Source organism: Podarcis bocagei (genome assembly GCF_964188305.1).
Source record: "Podarcis bocagei genome assembly, chromosome: 2".
Lineage (NCBI taxonomy): Eukaryota > Metazoa > Chordata > Lepidosauria > Squamata > Lacertidae > Podarcis > Podarcis bocagei.
Genome location: NC_138126.1, coordinates 81,311,392 through 81,330,117, shown reverse-complemented (window position 1 = coordinate 81,330,117; position 18,726 = coordinate 81,311,392). Strand labels below are relative to the sequence as shown.

Sequence of the window (18,726 nt, the reverse complement as noted above, 5' to 3'; positions counted from 1 at the left end):
TAACACGCACCCGACCATAACACGCACGTAGTTTTTAGAGGAGGAAAATCCGTAGGCATGCCACTCATAGGCATTCCCTCCATAACACGCACAGACATTTCCCCTTACTTTTTAGGAGGAAAAAAGTGAGTGTTATGGTGCAAAAAATACGGTATGTATCATGCCGATGGGGCTCATTCGATAAACATGTGGAAGGTTGCAGGATTGCGGCAGGTGACTCCGCTGCCCACCTGTGTGTGGCTAAGAGCCCCACTCCCAATCTGTGTGTGTTCAGTGGAACATAATGGCAAGTCCTACTCAGGTGTGTAGTTGGGAAACGTGGTCATGGCATAGCTCCTCATTGAACGGATTGGCTTCATGCAAGGTCAGCACACACAGGTTGGCAGCAGAGCCAGCAGCTGTGACACACTCCCCTCCCTGTCCTAATGTGTGAAGCAGAACCATGCCATTATCTCCTGCAGAAGTTTATTTGCCTGGAGCTAAGCTCTCCTCTATAAAGACATGTCTGCATAAGGCTATTTTCAATCATCTTGTCCTTGCAAGCAGTGCTGCACCTCTGCTGTGACAAACACACATGCTGGCAAATTGTCTCTTATCCTCCAAATGGCAGATTTGGGGTGATGTGTTTGTGGCTTGTAGCACCATTGTGGTTAGCAGGAGCTCCCAGGGTAGAACAACACCCTCTGCAGTGCTTTCTGATTCAACTCCCCCAACACTTCAGGTTGTGGCCTGCAGAAATAATGTTGGAAAGGCAAGGAACTCCAGTGTGGGCATGTCCTGAGGAAGAAGGCACTTAGCAGTTCTTTGGAAGCTGTCACGTCTTCAATAAAAACATGTTTTTAAGGTCAAAATGAAGCATCAGGCCTGCAGTTCAAGCATCAGCATGTAGATGCTCATGAATCAGCAAAGCTCCTATCTTGTTGTTTTATTAATACAGAACAGTGCTTTAAAGGAAGTTGATTAAATTAGAGAGTTAGCTTTTGGTACAGGCTTGCTTGTATCCTTTTGAAAATTATGACTTAGCTCTCTTTGTTGATTAAAATGCAAGCATATCTGGATTTTAACCAGGCATCCGTTTTGAAGAGAGATCGCTCAGACAAGGCCATCCCTTATCAGATGTAGGTTTTACTGGCAAAGTATGCATTTTTCTTTTATTCATTTGCAAATTGTATTGCTTTGTATTATTACGCATTAATATAAACAGCACACCATCTCACGCAGCCTAGCCTGTAACTTTTCCCAAAAGCTAACAAGAAATTATACAGGAAGAAATAGTTAAATGTGAACACGGAGGGTCGGAGAGAGAATTGGTTCAGTGCCAAAGTATGGAACTGGGCTGTCCAGTCACTAGCACCATTTGTGAGATGGCTGAGGACATCCACTGCATTCTGAATGACGCTGCCGCTGCTGCTGCTGCCGCCGCTGCTGCTGCTGCCTCTCAGTGGCTGCCAACCACATTGTCACTACTGTGGTGTGTTTGCCATGCCTGGTCCTTAAGGGGCTTGGAGCAGCCAACAGCACCATCCAGATTGCAGCTGTTGGGACTGGCTAGGCAGGTGTAAGGAAGATGAATGGGAATGACATAGTTTCTCTTCCTCCAATCCCAGGGGACCAAGCTGCTGCTGCTGCTTTTGGTTTATGCATGGAGCAGTAAGCAGGAGACAGCCACAAGAAACCCATGGCCACTTTGTAAGTGGTGCAGCTTCTTACCTAGGGAAGAACAATATATAGATGACCAGAACATGCATTTTCCTCCTCTATATGTGGGCTAATTGAAGGAGGCATGTGTTGCTACAACACTTCCTTCTGGTCAGAGGGGCAATAATACTATGTCCCCAGTACTAAATTTCCCACATATTTCTCCTTGTAGGCTATTTTGTTCAGGAAAAAACAAAGCATTATGCCTGAGCTCCCTAGTGAATAGCACCCTTGTATTGTAAGAGAATAATGGCAAAATGGAAGCAATCTGTTTTACAGAGAGCTGGTTATTTAAATTCCACCTACTGAATACTTGTGTGCCAGACAAGCTGTTGACATTTGAATTCTCTCTCTCCCCCCCCCCCCTCCAAATGAGGTTTGTTTTGTGGTATTCTGTGAAATCACCAGAAATCTGCTATGGCTTTGGGAGATCATGTGAGTGCCTAGAAAGTCTGAGGGAAGCTTTTAGTCTGGAGAGAGAGTGAGAGCACTCCTGTTCAGAGAGATTGTAGTGCTGTGAAGCTGATCTGTAGTCATAAAGAACAGGTCTCCTAAATGCTTATATCAGCAAACAAGTTTGACCTGGGACCTTTTATAAGGATCAGGGAGTGCTATCTATTGTGCTATCTACTGGTGCATGCGACATGCTGGCTTCTTGGTGCATGAATATTCCATTTGCCTAGTATGAGTACGGTTTCCTCCTTTTGGCCAGAGCAGAATCCTTGCACCACCACTTGTTCAAGAGGTGCTGCTGTTTGGCCAACCAAGTTCTTTGACCAAGCCCTTCCTGTGTTGGCCATTATATGACCTATTAACCCTGAACTCCCTCTGTTGCTTGTGATTAGGTAAGGTTTATATTGCAGAAGCTAGTCAACGGGATTCTTTACAACAGGATATAAGACCTTATTCACAGTTAAGATTTCTAGGGACTTGCACTGATCAATTTGTATTTGCAATATTTTAAAAATTACAGAGCTCAGAAAAGGAGTTGCCTCTATAACAACTGACTCTCCCATCTTTGCTTTATCACTCATCTAGTAAGGTCCACTTTAGGGCCAGTCCTCTCAGAACTGATTTTTGCTGTTCAAATACTATACAGGCAATTCTGCTTATTTACACTTGCCACAAAAAGGGGTAGGATAACAAATAAGTCAGTTTTACAGACGGTTCTTGCACTAGGGTATTTAATTCATTTCTTATACGGAGATGAATTGCATATAGGGGAATCCTTTCAGAAGGCTGGAATAGTTTTCACAGAGAATTTAGCTGTAAATTCTGAGAGTTTCAGAGAAGTAGAAGGAACACACCCAATAATGTGTGTGTATCTGTCGCACACCCTACTGTTCAGTGTTTTTCCCCCTGCAGGATTAATAGTTGAGTGAATTGCCACTTTGTAAGAGGAGGGACCAAAGGTCATGAATTCTTCACATAGGAAGGGTGGTGCCAAGCTTGCAACACTAATCTTTGCTTTCTCAGCAGTTAAATTGCCATGCCAGAGAGTTTAAATCCCCTTTGGTGAAAGGAGTGGAGATTGTGTTAAAAGGTTTGAATGGGTGGAATTTATCTCCCCTGATAGAAGTTGCAAGGCTGTCTCAAAAAGATGCTAATTCAAGCATCCATTTAAAAGGCATTATTCGGATTGCTGGGCCATGAGAGTCTTTCCTTTAAGGTCATGTATTTTAACTTCTAATATAATAATGACCAGTTTAAAAGCCCCACCCCACAATAAAGGAAAACGTATTCAGAATTCCATGGTGGGATGGATTACGATGTACAGGTATTTAGGGGTGACCTTCCACTAACTGCTACCATGACTGAACCAAAAATCAACCATGGTTGATACCAGAAAGAAATGAGATTCTGACTAAACATTAGGAAGAATTTTCTGATAGTAAGAGCCATTCAACAGTGGAAGTGGTGGCCTCTCCTATCTATCAGCGATTCTTTAGCTGTGATTCCTGCGTTGCAGAGAGTTACACTGTTGGGTTCTCTTCCAACTCTACGGTTCTAGGCTGGAGTTAGAATAGAGAGTGTGACAATTGTTCCAAGTGTGGCTGGTTAGAGCCTGTTGGCTCTCCTTTCCTTATTGCAGCCAGGGCGTAGCCAGGAGGGGCCAGGGGCAGCTGCCTCCCCCCCCAAAAAAATCTAGAAAATAAAATTAAAATAACTAACTGACCAATTGCATCACAGATAACTCAGTTCTGCTCCACCTAACATAAAGCCTGTCCCCCAGTAAATCCTAACTACGCCCATGTTTGCACTCCAGCACAAAATGCAGCTGGGTGCCATTTTGGAAGAAGCACAGAAACCATCCCCAGTTAAATTTGATCATGTAGGTTTTGCTGATAGGCACAACCTTAAAAAAAAGTACTGCTTAATGATGTGTTCTGCAGAGTAGAATGTACAGAACATCCTGTTTAGTGCTAGAAGGCAAACTTTGACATTAGAACTATTAGAACCTCATACACCTGGAACTATTAGAGCCTGTACTGCAACTTAAACTGGATTTCTGAGCTGTAGGGAGACTGTGTACAAACAGTCCCCGCCCATATTTATTCTTATCTTAATTGCAAATTGTTTTTTTTTAAAAAAAAAAACTATCTAAGGTTCTGTGGCTTCCTCCCCTGCATCCTGTATTCACTGACTTTTCTAACCTTTATGCCTTAATAAATGGACTGGCACACTCCTTTCTCCTCATCCCGTCCCAAACCCAAATAAGGCTATGTAAATATCGTAACATGGCTAATATTGATCCAAGCTAAGCTGGGGTTAGTCCTCTCCAATCGTCTACAAACTGGTCTCAAACTGGCTCCACATCAAATTCTATATCCACTCAATAGTGAAGGAAGGCAGCTGAATTTAAACGAATTTAAAGCTGAGATAGCAAATTACATCACAGAGAATAACAATGGTTGTGCCTGGCAAATAGAAATCTGTAACTGAAATATGAAAACTACAGTCACAAATATACCTTCATGCATGCAGCACAAGACTAAAAAAGTGAGAATGCAGCCACCATAATCAGATTAGCAAGATTCAAAGTTATTTGAGTTGACTCATTCCAAACGGATGTGACTTCTTTGACTCTACAGTTTCTCATCTCAGCAATTCTAGGGCAGCAGAAAGAAACGGCAAGGAAGTGAAATGTCTCAGTGGGGGAAACTAGGGTTAGTAGGGTGATTCCTGCAGAGCAAGCCTGTTAAGTTGCGGGTGAACATATCAGACGACACAGAGATTCTTCAAACAGCTCTTGTTTATTCACAGGCCAGAACAGAACTGAACAGAACTGAAGGGTTCAGCCAGCCTGCTTATATAGAGCTCCACTAGAACGCAACAGTAACCATTTTCTGTAACTATCCAATCACTGAACATCACTTTCGATCCCTTATTTGCATATGTGGACCTGACCTGAACTATCTACAGTATCCCCCTGCTGGCCCAGGGTGAGAACTTCAGTACATAACAAAGCCCACTGGCTTGTTTGAAATATTTCAGTGGCATTAATATATTACATATCTGAGGGCAAGATTTTCAGTGTACATTGGTCTTAGTTGCATAGGTAGGGAAGAGAGAGAGAGAGATTTTTTGAAAGCCCCAAGTTGGAAATAGGTTTAAGTTGGCATACACTTAAACCTGGACTCCACAATAATATCCAGTTTCCTTGACCCTCCCTGTGGTGAAAGAAATGTGCTTCTCTCAATGAAGATCCCTCTTGGATTACAAGGGGAGCAGAGCTGGCACTCAGCTCCTTGTCTCTCCCAAAGATTGGCGCAGCCTCTCTAGTACTTGGGTAGGCAAACTAAGGCCCAGGGGCCGGATCCGACCCAATCGTCTTCTAAATCTGGCCTGTGGATGGTCCGGGAATCAGCGTGTTTTTACCTGAGTAGAATGTGTGCTTTTATTTAAAATGCACCTCTGGGTTATTTGTGGGGCATAGGAATTCATTCATTTTTCATTTTATTTTTTCAAAATATAGTCCGGCCCCCCACAAGGTCTGAGGGACAGTGGACCAGCCCCCTGCTGAAAAAGTTTACTGACCCCTGTCATGAATCAAGTGCCTTAGGCTTATTGGTTGTTTTCACCAACCCTGAGGGTGGCACAAGACATAACCTGTCAAATTTTGTAATATAGCTCAAGTCTGTCTTATCCTAACTAGTTAGGACCACAGCTGAGTGTTACAGCACTTACTCTGCATGCAGAAGTTCCTGTGCTCAGTGGGGCTGGCATTGCACCCTGCCTGAAACCTGGAGGGCTGCTGTCAACCAGGGTCAACAGTGCTGAACTAGATGGGCCTAGTGGTCTGACTAAGGCAACTTCCTACGATCACAGGGCCTGCTGCCACAGTGCAAGGAGCACACTGCTCAATTGGTAGCAGCCAGCAAAATGAGCCTGAGCATCGCTCATTCCACAAAGGCCTCTCCTGGAGCAGGACCTGAGCCTGAAGCGGAAGTGGACAAGGCTTAGCTATGCCTTTTGGCTTTCTCCTCTTGGAGGAATGTTGGAATGCCTGTCATGCAGTTGCTAAAGGCACCGGGGCCTCTGTCACCAAAGGAAGCGGCACACCTAGTTGGCAAACATTTGACTTGCTTTCGATTTGTATTATTTGGAGCCATGGGACACAAAGGGCGGGATTTGCAGACAAAAGTGGCAGACAGCATTCAAGAAGTTTTGAAATCTAGGAGAGCAATTACTAATAAGATTGAGCTATGGGCAGTTTGATTCTTTTTAAGAGGGTGGAGATTACATGGGAGAAGGGGGGGGGGGTGACCAGAGAACAGCCAGGTAATATCATTGCTTGCTTTTTAAACAAGGAAGCAGAAATGCAAAGAATGTGCTTTTGGCATTACTCTTTTCTTCTTTGTCTCTCTCAAGAGCCAAAGGTGTCCGGTTGAAGTCATGTTGTCTTCCCAAGCACTCATTCATCCCTTGTTCTGAGCAAATGGTTTGCACCCACCCCATATGAACAAACTGTTCACCCAAGAATGCTCCTGGATTTCTGTATCTGTTGAAGTGAACTCTAACCCATTCAGCTTCATGCAATAATAAATCTGTTAGACTTTGAGATGCTCCTAGACTCTGCCATAAGCTATCAAAGAGTCAGTGGCGGCTCCAGAATTTTCTGTGCACTTTGTTTTCAAAGCATTCCTCCCCCCCCCTTCTTTTTTACAGATGTAAACTTATGATCTATGTCAGAAATGACATTAAATAATGCTAGTAGGACTTTCCCCATTAAGTTTTCAAGTACCCAACTGTAATAAACACCTTCCGCCATGCTAAATAACTGTGTTTTTATTTGGGGGGGGGTGTTTCTAAGTACACGGGCAGCAAACAGGAAAATTACTTTTCATGGGTTTAGATACTGATTACTGAGAGTGGTTGCAGTCTCAGTGTACAGTCAGCCCTTCAGCACTAACAAGGTGAGATATATCCTGATGGTGTTGTGACAAGAACCTGGCTCAAGCTGCATTATAGATTGTGCCAGAACATGCTGTATAGATAGATTAACAGCAATGATCAGTGCATGGGAATTTATTGGTGCATGAGTCAGGAGATGCTTGACACAGTTGAAATTTGCAACAAAGCAAATTTGCAACAAAGAAACATGAGAAAATTTGCAACAAAGCAAAGCTCTATGACACATGACAGTGAACAAAGGTCACTCCACTGGGGTTCTCCTGTCGCAGAAAAATTAGCCACACCTGAGTGATAATAGAATAACAATGATAATAGAATTTGCAGAGATTGCTCACTGTAAATATTTGTTGATGTGAGTACTGCTAAAAGCGTGCATATGCAAAGTATATGCACTTCTAGTTCCAGAGTAGGAGAAACCAGTGGGGGGGGGGAAATCCTCCAAATCAAGTGAATAGTCACCTGATGGATAAGAGATGGATGTGTTTCTGTGTGTATATATGGTTTTAATTTTATTTGAGTTTAATTATATTCAAGGCAATATGCATGAGGATTTGAGGTGGTTTCCCATCCCAGCACGGACCAGAGAGACTGGCTTAGTTTTAGCAAGGTGGCTGCATCATTTGCCCTCAGCCCATGCCCTAGCTGACAATTAGGCCTCACCTACATGGGTTACCAATTTGATTAGTTCGGGCCCTGAAACTCGATTCTTGTGTCACCAAAATGATACCCCGACTTCAGTGCTGCCTCAGTTCCCAAACGGATAGCCCTTCCCCCAAAAGGCAGTGGTACTTCCAGGTCACTCAAAAGCTGAAATTTGGCACATATGAAGTCTAAGTCATTCCAAGTACAAGATATATCTTGAAACAGGGCAATTTCACAAAGGAGGGGGCATGAAGTGTAATCCTGAATATATTCCTTATAATCCAGCACAAAGCAAGCCAGTCTGCACATAGAACAGAGTGTTGAAGTTTTTGGAGTTGGCTCCTTCCCTGGACTGAGATTTGGGGTAGGGGGCACTTTTAGCTGCAGACAAAAACATAGTTCACCACTTGCAAAATATGAAGGGGTATGTGCAAAATATGAAGGGGTATGTGCATGTGATAGTTCAGATAAATACCTGAACTACAGTGGACAAATTTGACTTGCTCCCTTAGTTCAGACTCCAGTGTAGCTAATCCTTTTACTTCATAGACATGTTCAAGACAAATTATTAAAATTCAAGCCTGATTGGTTGTGAAAAGGCGTGACTTTTAGGGACTTCAGGGGAATGTTGTGATGGGCAAAACATATTATTTTTTAGCACTATTACAAAACAACAGGCAAACCCCTGAGAACCAGCTGCAGGCTTCATCTTCAAATTAAAGCAGAAAAAGGAGCACTGTGAGTTTTAGGATGCTTCTGAGCTGTTTCCACGTCAGCTCTCAACTATGACAACTATTTCATCCTGTTGGCAAGTTCAAGTATCTGCAGCAGCCCTCTCTGTTCAAGCTGCAATCCAAACCTGTAAACAAATGCGTAAGTGGAGTCATGAGCATTGAAGCTGCTTCAGATGGGCCTAAAGGTACAGGGGGCATAGGGGGGCTGGTGTTCATTTTGTGTGAGAGGGCAGTGATCTGAAAGGAAGTTTCCTGTGGGCTGAAGTCAAGGCTTTGTTTTCTCCCGTTTACTCTGTGGGAGGTCTTGGGGGACATGATCGCATGGGCGTTCAGGGTTAGGCAGACGTCAGAGTAACATAATAACTAAAGGAATCAGCTGCAAACCAGGAAGTCTCTTGTTCCCATCCTCACCTCTGCGGTGAAAACTTTCTTGGTAGCCCTTAGGCAAGCTGTGTCTCTTCTCAGCCTCAACTTCACTGCATCTGCAGTGTGAGGATAATAATACCGAACAACCCTTCAGGATTATTTCAACAACTACAGTATTTGAATAAAGAGGTTTATGAATGTGAGGCAGTAGCAATATTTCTGTTTGGAAGAGCTGTAAGTTAGACAGTCCTGATTTCGTGTGAGATCTCGTATGTTGTTTATTATAATGTTCTTAAGCAGCAAGCGCCCGAGTTTGACTTAAAACACCTTAGAATAACATTTTAGAAGTAGGGACTTGTGCCCAACAGCAAGTTGCTCTGCTGTGCCAAAAATAACAATAGCAATAAAAAAAATAGTTGGGAGTGTTACTTAGTTTTGGGGAAGAAGCAGCTGGTTTGTTCCAAGAATAGGGGTTTTTTTTTTGTTGTTCTCTCCGACAGTAAACGGGCTGTTCTCTGAAATATAATTTCCAGCTGCCCATTTAAAACTTTCTTTTTTTGACAGATCATGATCGAGTTTTGCCCTGGTGGAGCAGTGGATGCTACTATGCTGGGTAAGTGACATGAAGCATCTTAACAATGAAGCCCCTTTTGGGGTCTTTCAGCACATTGAATGTGTTCTGGTCGTTCCTCCCACTCCCATCCCTGCAGGAAAGCAGAGCCTTAGGTTTCTGTCCAAAACATGCATGTGAACAGGCTGAAACTGATCATGTGCACGCATGAGGGATTAGGGAGGGGGAAGACATCTGCCATCGAGGAGGGTATTATTTTCCACGGCTTGACTCAGACCCAACACAAGAAGCAAGCATGTGGCTGCTGTGCTTTCCCAGACTTACTGGGAATGATTGCTCCGTGTTATAGTATTTGGGGGTGAATGTGAGGAGAAGGGGTCACAGCAGCTACTGCTTTTAAAAGAGCAAGCCCACACAAAGACTGTCTTATAGCAATGGGACATAGCCTAGATTTGCTCTGGCTGAGTTTTCAAGAACAGTAGCTATGGCAGGGGGTTGTGTGAGTTTGCCAATCTTCCTGGAAGGGGGAGAAAGGGAGCTTTCAGTTTCTCAGGATCTGAGTCTCCTGTTTAACCAGGCAAAGCATATCTCATTTCACAGGTACCCTCCAGGTTTGGGGATTCGCTTTTAGAGGAAAATGGGGGAGCAGGAGGGGGAACTGAGCTATATTTCAAAGGCCTAGATCATGTCTGGCATCTATGCTCCAGGCAGCAGGTGGTGAAGCTACGTACTCTTACAGGAGGCAATGTGCAGAGGTCACAAGTCTAAACTCCCAGCCTGTGGTTTTCAGGAAAGAAGGGCTTGGACATTAAATTAATGACCAGTCATTGGGGGCGGGGGGGGGGGAGGTTGATTCTCACTGTGGTGAATGAATTCCAAGTGTGCATTTTGTATTTGTTATGAATTTCCCCCCGTCACAGCTAACCACACAGACAGTTGGGATGCAGAGGATTGGCATCCTGCAAATTCTCTTAGACAGCTTTTGGTATCTTTGGGGAAACCTATTCAGTGGCATTCAACTCTGTCTTACTCACAGCAGTCTTACATGGAAATTAAGGGACATACCCTGAGTAAAACTTAATTGAATTTCACCCTTTGGAAGAAGCATAGGAGCAAAAATGCTTGCCCTGAAAAAATGATCTCCTTACCACTACATTGAATTCTACCCATATCTCTGAGGGAATGCCAGCCCTGTTTTCTTTTTCCGTCAGGGTCCACCTACATCTGGGATGGGGAGCCAGTGGCCCCCCAAGGTGTTCTTGGGCTCAAACTCCCATTGCCATCTAGCATGTGGTCCAGCAAAATCTGGGGGGTCGCAGGGTCTCCATACCTGGCCTAAAATCACTATTTCCCTAATCAAAGTAGGTGAAAGAGAAACCACCCACTGAAACATATACAGCTCTCCCAATGTCCAAAACAAAGGCTTATTGCTAATGAACAGAAACAATTGTCTTGAAACGCCTCATCTACATTCACTGTGTTCTAGTAGAGCAAGATTAAATATCGTATGTTTGTCGTATTTTACTCTCAGCCTAGTGGTTATGTGTTAGGGCTATGAGCTTTTATATGTTGCATATACAAATTGATCAGTGAAATGTTTAACTTCAGAATAAGCTCTGCAATGGTTTCCCCCTTTCAGTTCATAACCAAAGCTGGCAGATATTTTGCACCTCAGAATAATCCACTCCCGTTTCCTTTTTCTTTTTTAAATCTGAGGGAATGTCGCCTTTGGCAGGAAAAAGGTTGCTCACCCCTGATGTCTATACAGTTGTTAATTCAAACCCAGGGCAAAAGTCAACCCTGTTCCTTGAAGCTAAACTTAGGGGCATTTTCCGATTGCCTCTGTTTTATAGAACTGGATCGAGGCTTGACCGAACCCCAGATCCAAGTGGTCTGCCGCCAGATGCTAGAAGCCCTAGACTACCTCCACAGCAAGAAGATAATCCATCGGGACCTGAAGGCAGGCAACGTGCTGCTGACCCTGGATGGAGACATCAAGCTTGGTGAGGCAAACTAGTTAGCCCTTGTGTAAGATGGGTGCAAAGCTGCTTCCTGCACACAGTGAGATGAGTGGCTGAAAACAGTGGTGCAGCGTTGTTGTTGTTGTTGTTGTTATTTGTTATTTCAAAAACAGCAACTGTAAGAGCTGTTGTGTGACCACATGAGAAAATTATGCATGCTTGGCTGCTGTAGAATAATCATTTGTTAGGTTTGTTTTCTTTCCACCCTTTTCCTCTGAGCAGCTGGGAGCCACGTTGTAGCCTTGCAGCATCCCTGAGGGGTCATTTGAGCAGAGAGACAGAGACCTACTGAAAGCTACCCAGTAAGCTTCCTGGCCAAGCAGGGATTTTCAACCCTCTCTCAAGAAGATCTCAAACAGTGTATTTACTTAGAAGTCAGTCTCAGTACATTCACTGAGACTTACTCCCAGGTAACTGTGCATAGAATTAGACATGACAAAAAGCAGAAACAATGTTAACTGGTCTCAAACAAATTTTTGCAGTGTGGAGTGCTGCGAATTCTATACTGCAATCAGTTAACAATGTGGTCTTTCAAAATACTCAGTTACATTCAATTTCCCCCACCCTCAGAATAACCAGTTATGATTTAATATCTGTTCATATTCCTCTTTGGACTGTCTTGACTCTTGAGGGATGCCCCTTAGAGAGGGTGTTCCTATTATTTTTGTACTTTTGTAAACCTTTGAGTTTCCAGAAACGTATTTATAACCTAGAATCAGTCAGTGTTGACATCAGCTAAATCTGTGAATGGAGAGGTGCTGAGGGTTATTCTTTTCAGCTTAATTAGAATATTTTTCTCTCTTCACCCTAGAATTCGTAGGGTTCTAAAAACTGTGATGAAGTTACTTTGCACAGTACACTTTTCAAAGACCCTCCTTTATAAACGGGATTGTGCTGATTAACTCTGGATGTGGACATAAATCCTCTGCATGCAAAATCAGTTTGATGCAGGCAGGCAGAGGGACATCAAGAAAGCAGTTGCTTGCTATGGTGATGTGCTGCAAGAAGCCTGAAGTGATCTTCCTGGCATGGGAGCAAAGTTCAGTTTCTGTATCAGAAGTTGGCCTCTTTTGCTGATGCTAGCTGTGATGATCCCCTTCTGAGAAGGTTTTTACAGAATCGTAGAGTAGGAAATGACCACAAAGATCATCTAGTCCTGCAATGCAGGAATATTTCACCCAACGTGGGGCTGAAACTCATGCTCTACTGACTGAGCTACACAGGGATGTTAGCATACTTTGGCCTTCCCTTTCGCTCCTGCTCAGAGTTGCTGAGCTAAAATTATGCCAGTTCCGCCTCTTTGAATGATAGTACCCACCGGAATGGATGTTCTTCAGAATGGGGATAGGTTGTATTGAGTCCAGAAAGACTTAAAGCAAAACAAAAAACCAACAACAAATCTGGGGTCACCATCTGCAGAATTTAAAGGGGAGACTGATAAATGCAACTTTTTTCATTCTGTATGGGATTGTGTATAAATTTATGTCTGCCACAGGAACTGGCATGTTTTCTGTGCAAGCTGGAGAGGGGTAGTTTGTTAGCGAGGACAGGGTGACGTTTCCTACACTTCATCACCTTTTCAGTAGAAATTTTCTAGAAAGAGGAGGAAGAATAACCCTTAACACAAAATAGAACTGCAGACAACAGCAGGAAGCAGGAGAAAACAATTGATGGTTTGTTAGGATTTTGCTGAGGTATCCAACTACTTAACTGTTAAAATAAAGCAAAATGCTCCACTAACCTGATGGGAAATGAAAGGGCTTCCTTTAGCATCCCCTGTTATTTATATGGCAGAATAAAATAAATAAATACAATTACCTTGGCTTTCGTGGGGCACAGTTAACAAAAATCTGGTACAGTATTTAAACTTCTGACCCTCATTGGGACAGTCTCTTTTGTCTATGTGAGATGGATTTTGCACCATGTGATTATTATGCATGTGTTGTGGTCACCTAGAACTCCTCTGTTTGTTGAAATCACGTTCCAGTTTGCATCTACTGATGAAAAATGTGTCCAGCTACAAGTACTCCTAGAGTTTGTCCACACTTCTGCTTATCCCGTGCCTAGAAAGCACAAGTCTGAGTGGTTTCCCCACACTCCTTTCCCAGGGAGACAAGAGGGAGTGTGGATAAGCCCTTGCACTGTGTCAGAACATTAGCCTAGGGCCTAGGCATTGTCCTGGCCACTTCAATAATCGTTGATTGTTTTCAGAGAATCTCTTGGTGACAGAAGGTAGCTCTTTGCTTGAGCTGCTTAAGGCACACAAGTAACTTGCAGCCGGTATCAGAGGATTTAACATGATCAAACTCTTTTCAGCGGATTTTGGAGTATCTGCCAAAAACATGAAGACTTTGCAAAGACGGGATTCCTTCATTGGGACACCATACTGGTGAGTAAATGAATTCAGATTAGCAAGATGCTTGAAAAGGCTACCACCAAATAAGGGCATATATATTCCAGCTCAAGAATGAAGGTGCTACCTGCCTCTTGGCTGAATTGTAAACTATCCACACGAGTGGAAGTGTGTCAGAGAATGTGTGGCCATGTGTATATGCCGTGTGCTTGGTGTTTTACTCCTGGGGTCCCCCAAATAGCACCTATGGGCACCCCAGCACCATCAGACACCTGCCAAGGTCCCCAGCCCCTCCTAGCCTTTTTTAAAAATTGAAATGTTTTTTGCCTGCATTTCATTTGTTTTTGTTTTTTTGGAGGGGGAGCATTGTAGGTGTTCTGCCTCTTTTCAATGGTGTGTGTCTGAGTATGACATGTTTTTCTTCTGCAAAACAGATATTTTGTGGTGCTCATAATGGTTTCTTAGGTTTCCAAAGCTGCCCCTGGGCTCAAGAAGGTTGAGGATCTCTGTTTTACTCTCAGTGCTGTGCAATTACATCTTTGTGTGTATTTTAATGAATTGATTCATTAGAGTGCACATGTCTGCTAGCCCTGGAGGTTGATGGGAGACAGGCTGGGCCAGTGGTTGCCACATTTGGGCTCAGAAGGCAGGAACCGGCCAGTTGGCTGGCTAGGGGCACATGCCCTGCTTTGCCCGCCAAGATTCCCTCCTGTTGAGTTGAGCCCTGCCTGCCTCCTCCCTGCATCCTCCTCACTACAAAGTGCTTCAAGCATAGGGGAGCACAAAGAGTACATCAACAAACATGCACAAGGGGGAAACTATGTTGCGTGTCCTGCATTGCTGGGGGCTGGACTAGATGATTCTTGGGGTCCCTTCCAACTCTCCAATTATATGAATCTATGCAAATATGCAAGAGGCTGGAAACCTAGATGAAAGGCAGCTTTTAATTATTGTTCTATGTGACATCAGTGAAAATGCTACAAGTCCCATAAGTGGAATGAGATGTTGATGAATCTAGGCCATTCTCTCTCCCTGCCCCTCTCTTTTACTTCCTACCATTTGGTGGAATGTCCTTTTTCTGAAGCAGTTCCAAGTGTATGAGAGCAGTGATTCACTCTAGGAATTTAATCTCTAGATCAGCCATGTTGCTAAGGGGATGCAATCAGTGAGCATTAATTTGCCATCTAAAGCAACATCCAGGCCAGATGTCATTGGCCTGCTGGTTTTCTGTCGCTGCAGCCTGTTGAGAATGGAGAGATGAATGGTGGTTGCCGGAGGGGGGGCGGGTGAACTGGATACTGTCTTTAGCTGATAGATTTAACCATTTCCACGTCCCATTTATTGCAATGGGAGAATTACGCGAGTGCTCAACTCTCCTGCAAAAATCAGTGTGACCTATAAGTGCTTAACTCTGGATAGATCATGCCAAGGGCAGTAGAAGAGGCTTCCCCCCAATTTATTCAAGAACTAGCTGCAGAGTCATATTTCTGATGCTTACAACTGACTCTAGGCTAATAACTGATTAAATATATAGATTAGCTGGTGTGGGGAGGTGTTCTTCAAAACCACTGATCAATGGTAATATGTTGGTAGCAGAGCACCCTATTCTTTGTTACTTTCTTTTTAGGATGGCTCCTGAAGTGGTGATGTGCGAGACCATGAAAGACACCCCCTACGACTACAAAGCTGACATCTGGTCCTTGGGCATAACTCTGATAGAAATGGCCCAGATAGAGCCTCCTCATCATGAACTCAATCCCATGAGGGTCCTGCTGAAAATAGCCAAATCTGATCCTCCCACTCTTAACTATCCCTCAAAGTGGTGAGAAGATATTTTTTATAGTGCATTTGCACTTCTGGGTGTGTGAGAGGGAGTCTGTCTGTTGGTCGGTCGGTCTCTATTTACCCAAACAACTGCGGGTCACCTTTGTCTAGATCATGATAATAACAAGGACTAATTTCTTCTATACAAACCCCCACTTGTCCATGTGCTCACTGAATAACCTTAGGCACAACCAATTTTTCAACCTACCCTATTTCCATGAAGTGCTTTCATGAGGATGTGGGGAGATAACCCAATGTATGCCACTCTGAGCTCTTCAGAGGAAGGGTGCCATACAAACTTAGCATATAATAGCACCAGTCTTCCCCAACCTGGTGCCTCCTTGATGTTTTGGGTTGCAACCTGAGAGCCACCACTGGTCAGAGTCGGCCATGGGTGTGAAACTGGATCTGGCCCAATTCCCACCACTTACAGGCCAATTTTCAGTTCTCTACACACATCTGGCCTATACATCTTTGCCCTTTCACTCCTTTAGAGTATTTTCTGTGCGTTCTCCAAGTGTATAGATGCTGCATTGGAGTAAATACCTAACCAGACCTTCTGGTTGTTAAAGAGAGGAGTGAACAGCCCTGAAGCTTTTTCTCCCTATGCTCCGCAATCCAAATTATACAGGATCACATTCAATGAAAATCACTGGGTGGTAGCTTCCATGGATAAACTTGCTTGTGACACAGTTTCTGCAGTCGTGTGTAGAAACTGCCAACAAGTTCTTTGTCCTGGCTTTACATAGAAGACAACATTGGATGGGAAAGCGGGGGGGGGGGCAGGATGATGTTATTATCGCTTGCCTGACAGAAGGCTTTGTATTAACACGAGCTCAAGCGTACAATTGTCCTCATGTGAGCTTGCTAACATTTGGGCTTTTTGGCATGAATTGAGAAATAGAGTGACAGCATGTAACTTGCTTCTGAACAGCTGTTGCTCCGGAGCTTTAAAGGGAAGTGCTAAATCTGTAATTAACCAGGCAACATTTCTGCGTATTCAGAAAATGTTATTGTTTTTAATATGTTTGTGCTGCTTTGTCTCAGTAGCTCTTCCTTTCAACCCATTAGGGCTAAGTGAACAATAATTTGTGGCGATAATACTGGGAATATAATTGGTGTGGGCTGTGGGGTGCTTGGAACCCTTTCCTCCCTTCTGAAGTTCTAGCCAACTCTTGTCTGTTTCTTTGTGCATAAAGGTCTCCAGAATTTAATGACTTCCTGAAGACTGCGCTTGATAAGAACCCCGAGACACGTCCGACTGCAGCACAATTGCTGGAGGTAAGTGCAGGATCCCCAGTCAATAAATGCATAAAATAGATACATACATGAGCAACTGCTTGCAGGTTGGTAGCCCACGTAGTGCAAACTTGTTTTTGGTGTGCTGATGCATAGAAAAGTTGAGCCTGTCTGCTGTAATTGTGGCTCCTAACTGGACACAAACTATACCACTATTAGAAGGTATAGCAGTGCAAATTTGACTGCCAGTGCTGACTGCTCAGCCGCCCCTTACTTTTACTGGGCCTTCCAGTTGCTTCCACCTACCCACCCTCTTACTTGACTCCAGTGTAAAAAAAGGTGACTGTAATTTTCTAGCAACACTCATACAGCAGCCACCATTCCTAGATACTTCTTTATTTTGGAAAATTCTCCTTGGCTACTTTAGAACCATGCATAGCATTTGTGTGTATTTTTTCCATTTCTGTCCAAATGGTTATGCTTTACTGTGAGCCTTTGGTTAAAAAGGAAAAGTTGTCTAATCAATAGATGGAGGAGAGGGAATCCGCATCTAATGTGGCTTGTTGGAAGAGTTCTGAGTGTATTGACTCCATGAAACAGAGAGGAAATTGGCAGTACTGTATTGTCAACCAGGGGACGATTTCTTAATGAAGTTTGGGGCCAGTTCGCATGCTTACTTGGTTGGATGACCCTCTTTCTGTGGTGCTAGGAAGTAGATGTGCACACACATCTCTGCACTATGCATGTAATGGCACAGGTGACTTGTCCGCTGCACATGGAGGTCCAAATCTGGAGTTTATTCCTCTCCAGGAGGAAGAACAGAAAGCATAAGTGGGAATTGGGGATGCTCATGGAGCACATGTGTCATACATTAACAGTGCAGTCCTATGAATATCTCCTCTGAAATGAGCCTCGTGGAGTTCAGTGGTGCTTCCTCCCAGGTTAGTGTTAAGGACAATGCAGCCTCAACAACCTGCGCAATGTAGGCCTGCGATGTGCCTTTCCTCTATGACAGCAAGATTAAAGTTGAACGAGGGTAAATGTGCCAACAGACTTTGAGACTATTCTGCTTAGTTTGTATAGAGGGTTTTTGCACTGTCGTCAGGTATGTTTGTACTTCTGCAAGCCATCTTGGTACAGAGCACATGGAGCTCTTAAGGACCAGGTCACACACTCCTTTCAGCTGCTTGAGTTGCTCATGGGAACACTGTTCTTGTGTAAGCATTGTAATGGGGTCTGGGGGCTTATGGCTATCAAGCTGTAACAACTTCCATGTTCAAGAACATTAATATCGAAGGCCCCATCTGCACAGCCCATTTAGAGCAGTATCATGCCACTTTAAGCAGTCATGCTTTCCCAAAGGATCCTGTGAAGTGAAGTTTGTTAAGGGTGCTGAAAGTTGTTAGGAGAGCACTACTCACCTCACAGAGCTCCCTGGGAAGATGGATTGATGTTTAGCTACTCTCCAAATTGCAGCTCTGAGATGGGAACAGGGATCTCTTAACAACTCTCAGGACTCTTAACCAACTGCAGGTCCCACGGTTCTTTGGGAGATGCTATGACTGTTCAGAGTGTCACGGTACAGCTTTCAGTCAAATCAATCAGTTTATTTGTATGCTGCCTTTCCAAAGTTAACACCACGCTCAAGGCAGCTTACAACATATTTTTAAAAAATTGCATAGCTACAAACATAACAAAAGTAGTCATAAACAATAAACAAAACAACAAAAGTGCACAACCAAACCGAACAATTTCCACATAGATCGTAAGATTCAAAATAAAGATACAAAAAAATTAACAGCAACAGCCCCCCCGCAAAAAAACCCACCCTATACAAATACCCCAGGCCAAGATTCTGTTCAC

General features: G+C 43.7%; 1 protein-coding gene across 2 annotated transcripts in view; it reads left to right on the top strand.

Moving 5' to 3' along the window:
• STK10 (serine/threonine kinase 10) overlaps nt 1-18,726 on the top strand; it is a 66,890-nt gene that overhangs the window by 30,067 nt on the left and 18,097 nt on the right. Inside the window, exons 1-6 of one of the 2 annotated variants that reach the window (XM_081178374.1) lie at nt 8,591-8,674; nt 9,420-9,468; nt 11,280-11,429; nt 13,764-13,836; nt 15,428-15,622; nt 16,824-16,905. In XM_081178374.1, the coding sequence (XP_081034500.1) occupies nt 8,663-8,674; nt 9,420-9,468; nt 11,280-11,429; nt 13,764-13,836; nt 15,428-15,622; nt 16,824-16,905 (561 nt within the window). In that variant the 5' untranslated portion in view covers nt 8,591-8,662. Of the gene's footprint in view, nt 1-8,590; nt 8,675-9,419; nt 9,469-11,279; nt 11,430-13,763; nt 13,837-15,427; nt 15,623-16,823; nt 16,906-18,726 lie in introns of those variants that run through there. The other variant, XM_081178373.1, reaches the window with a different exon arrangement.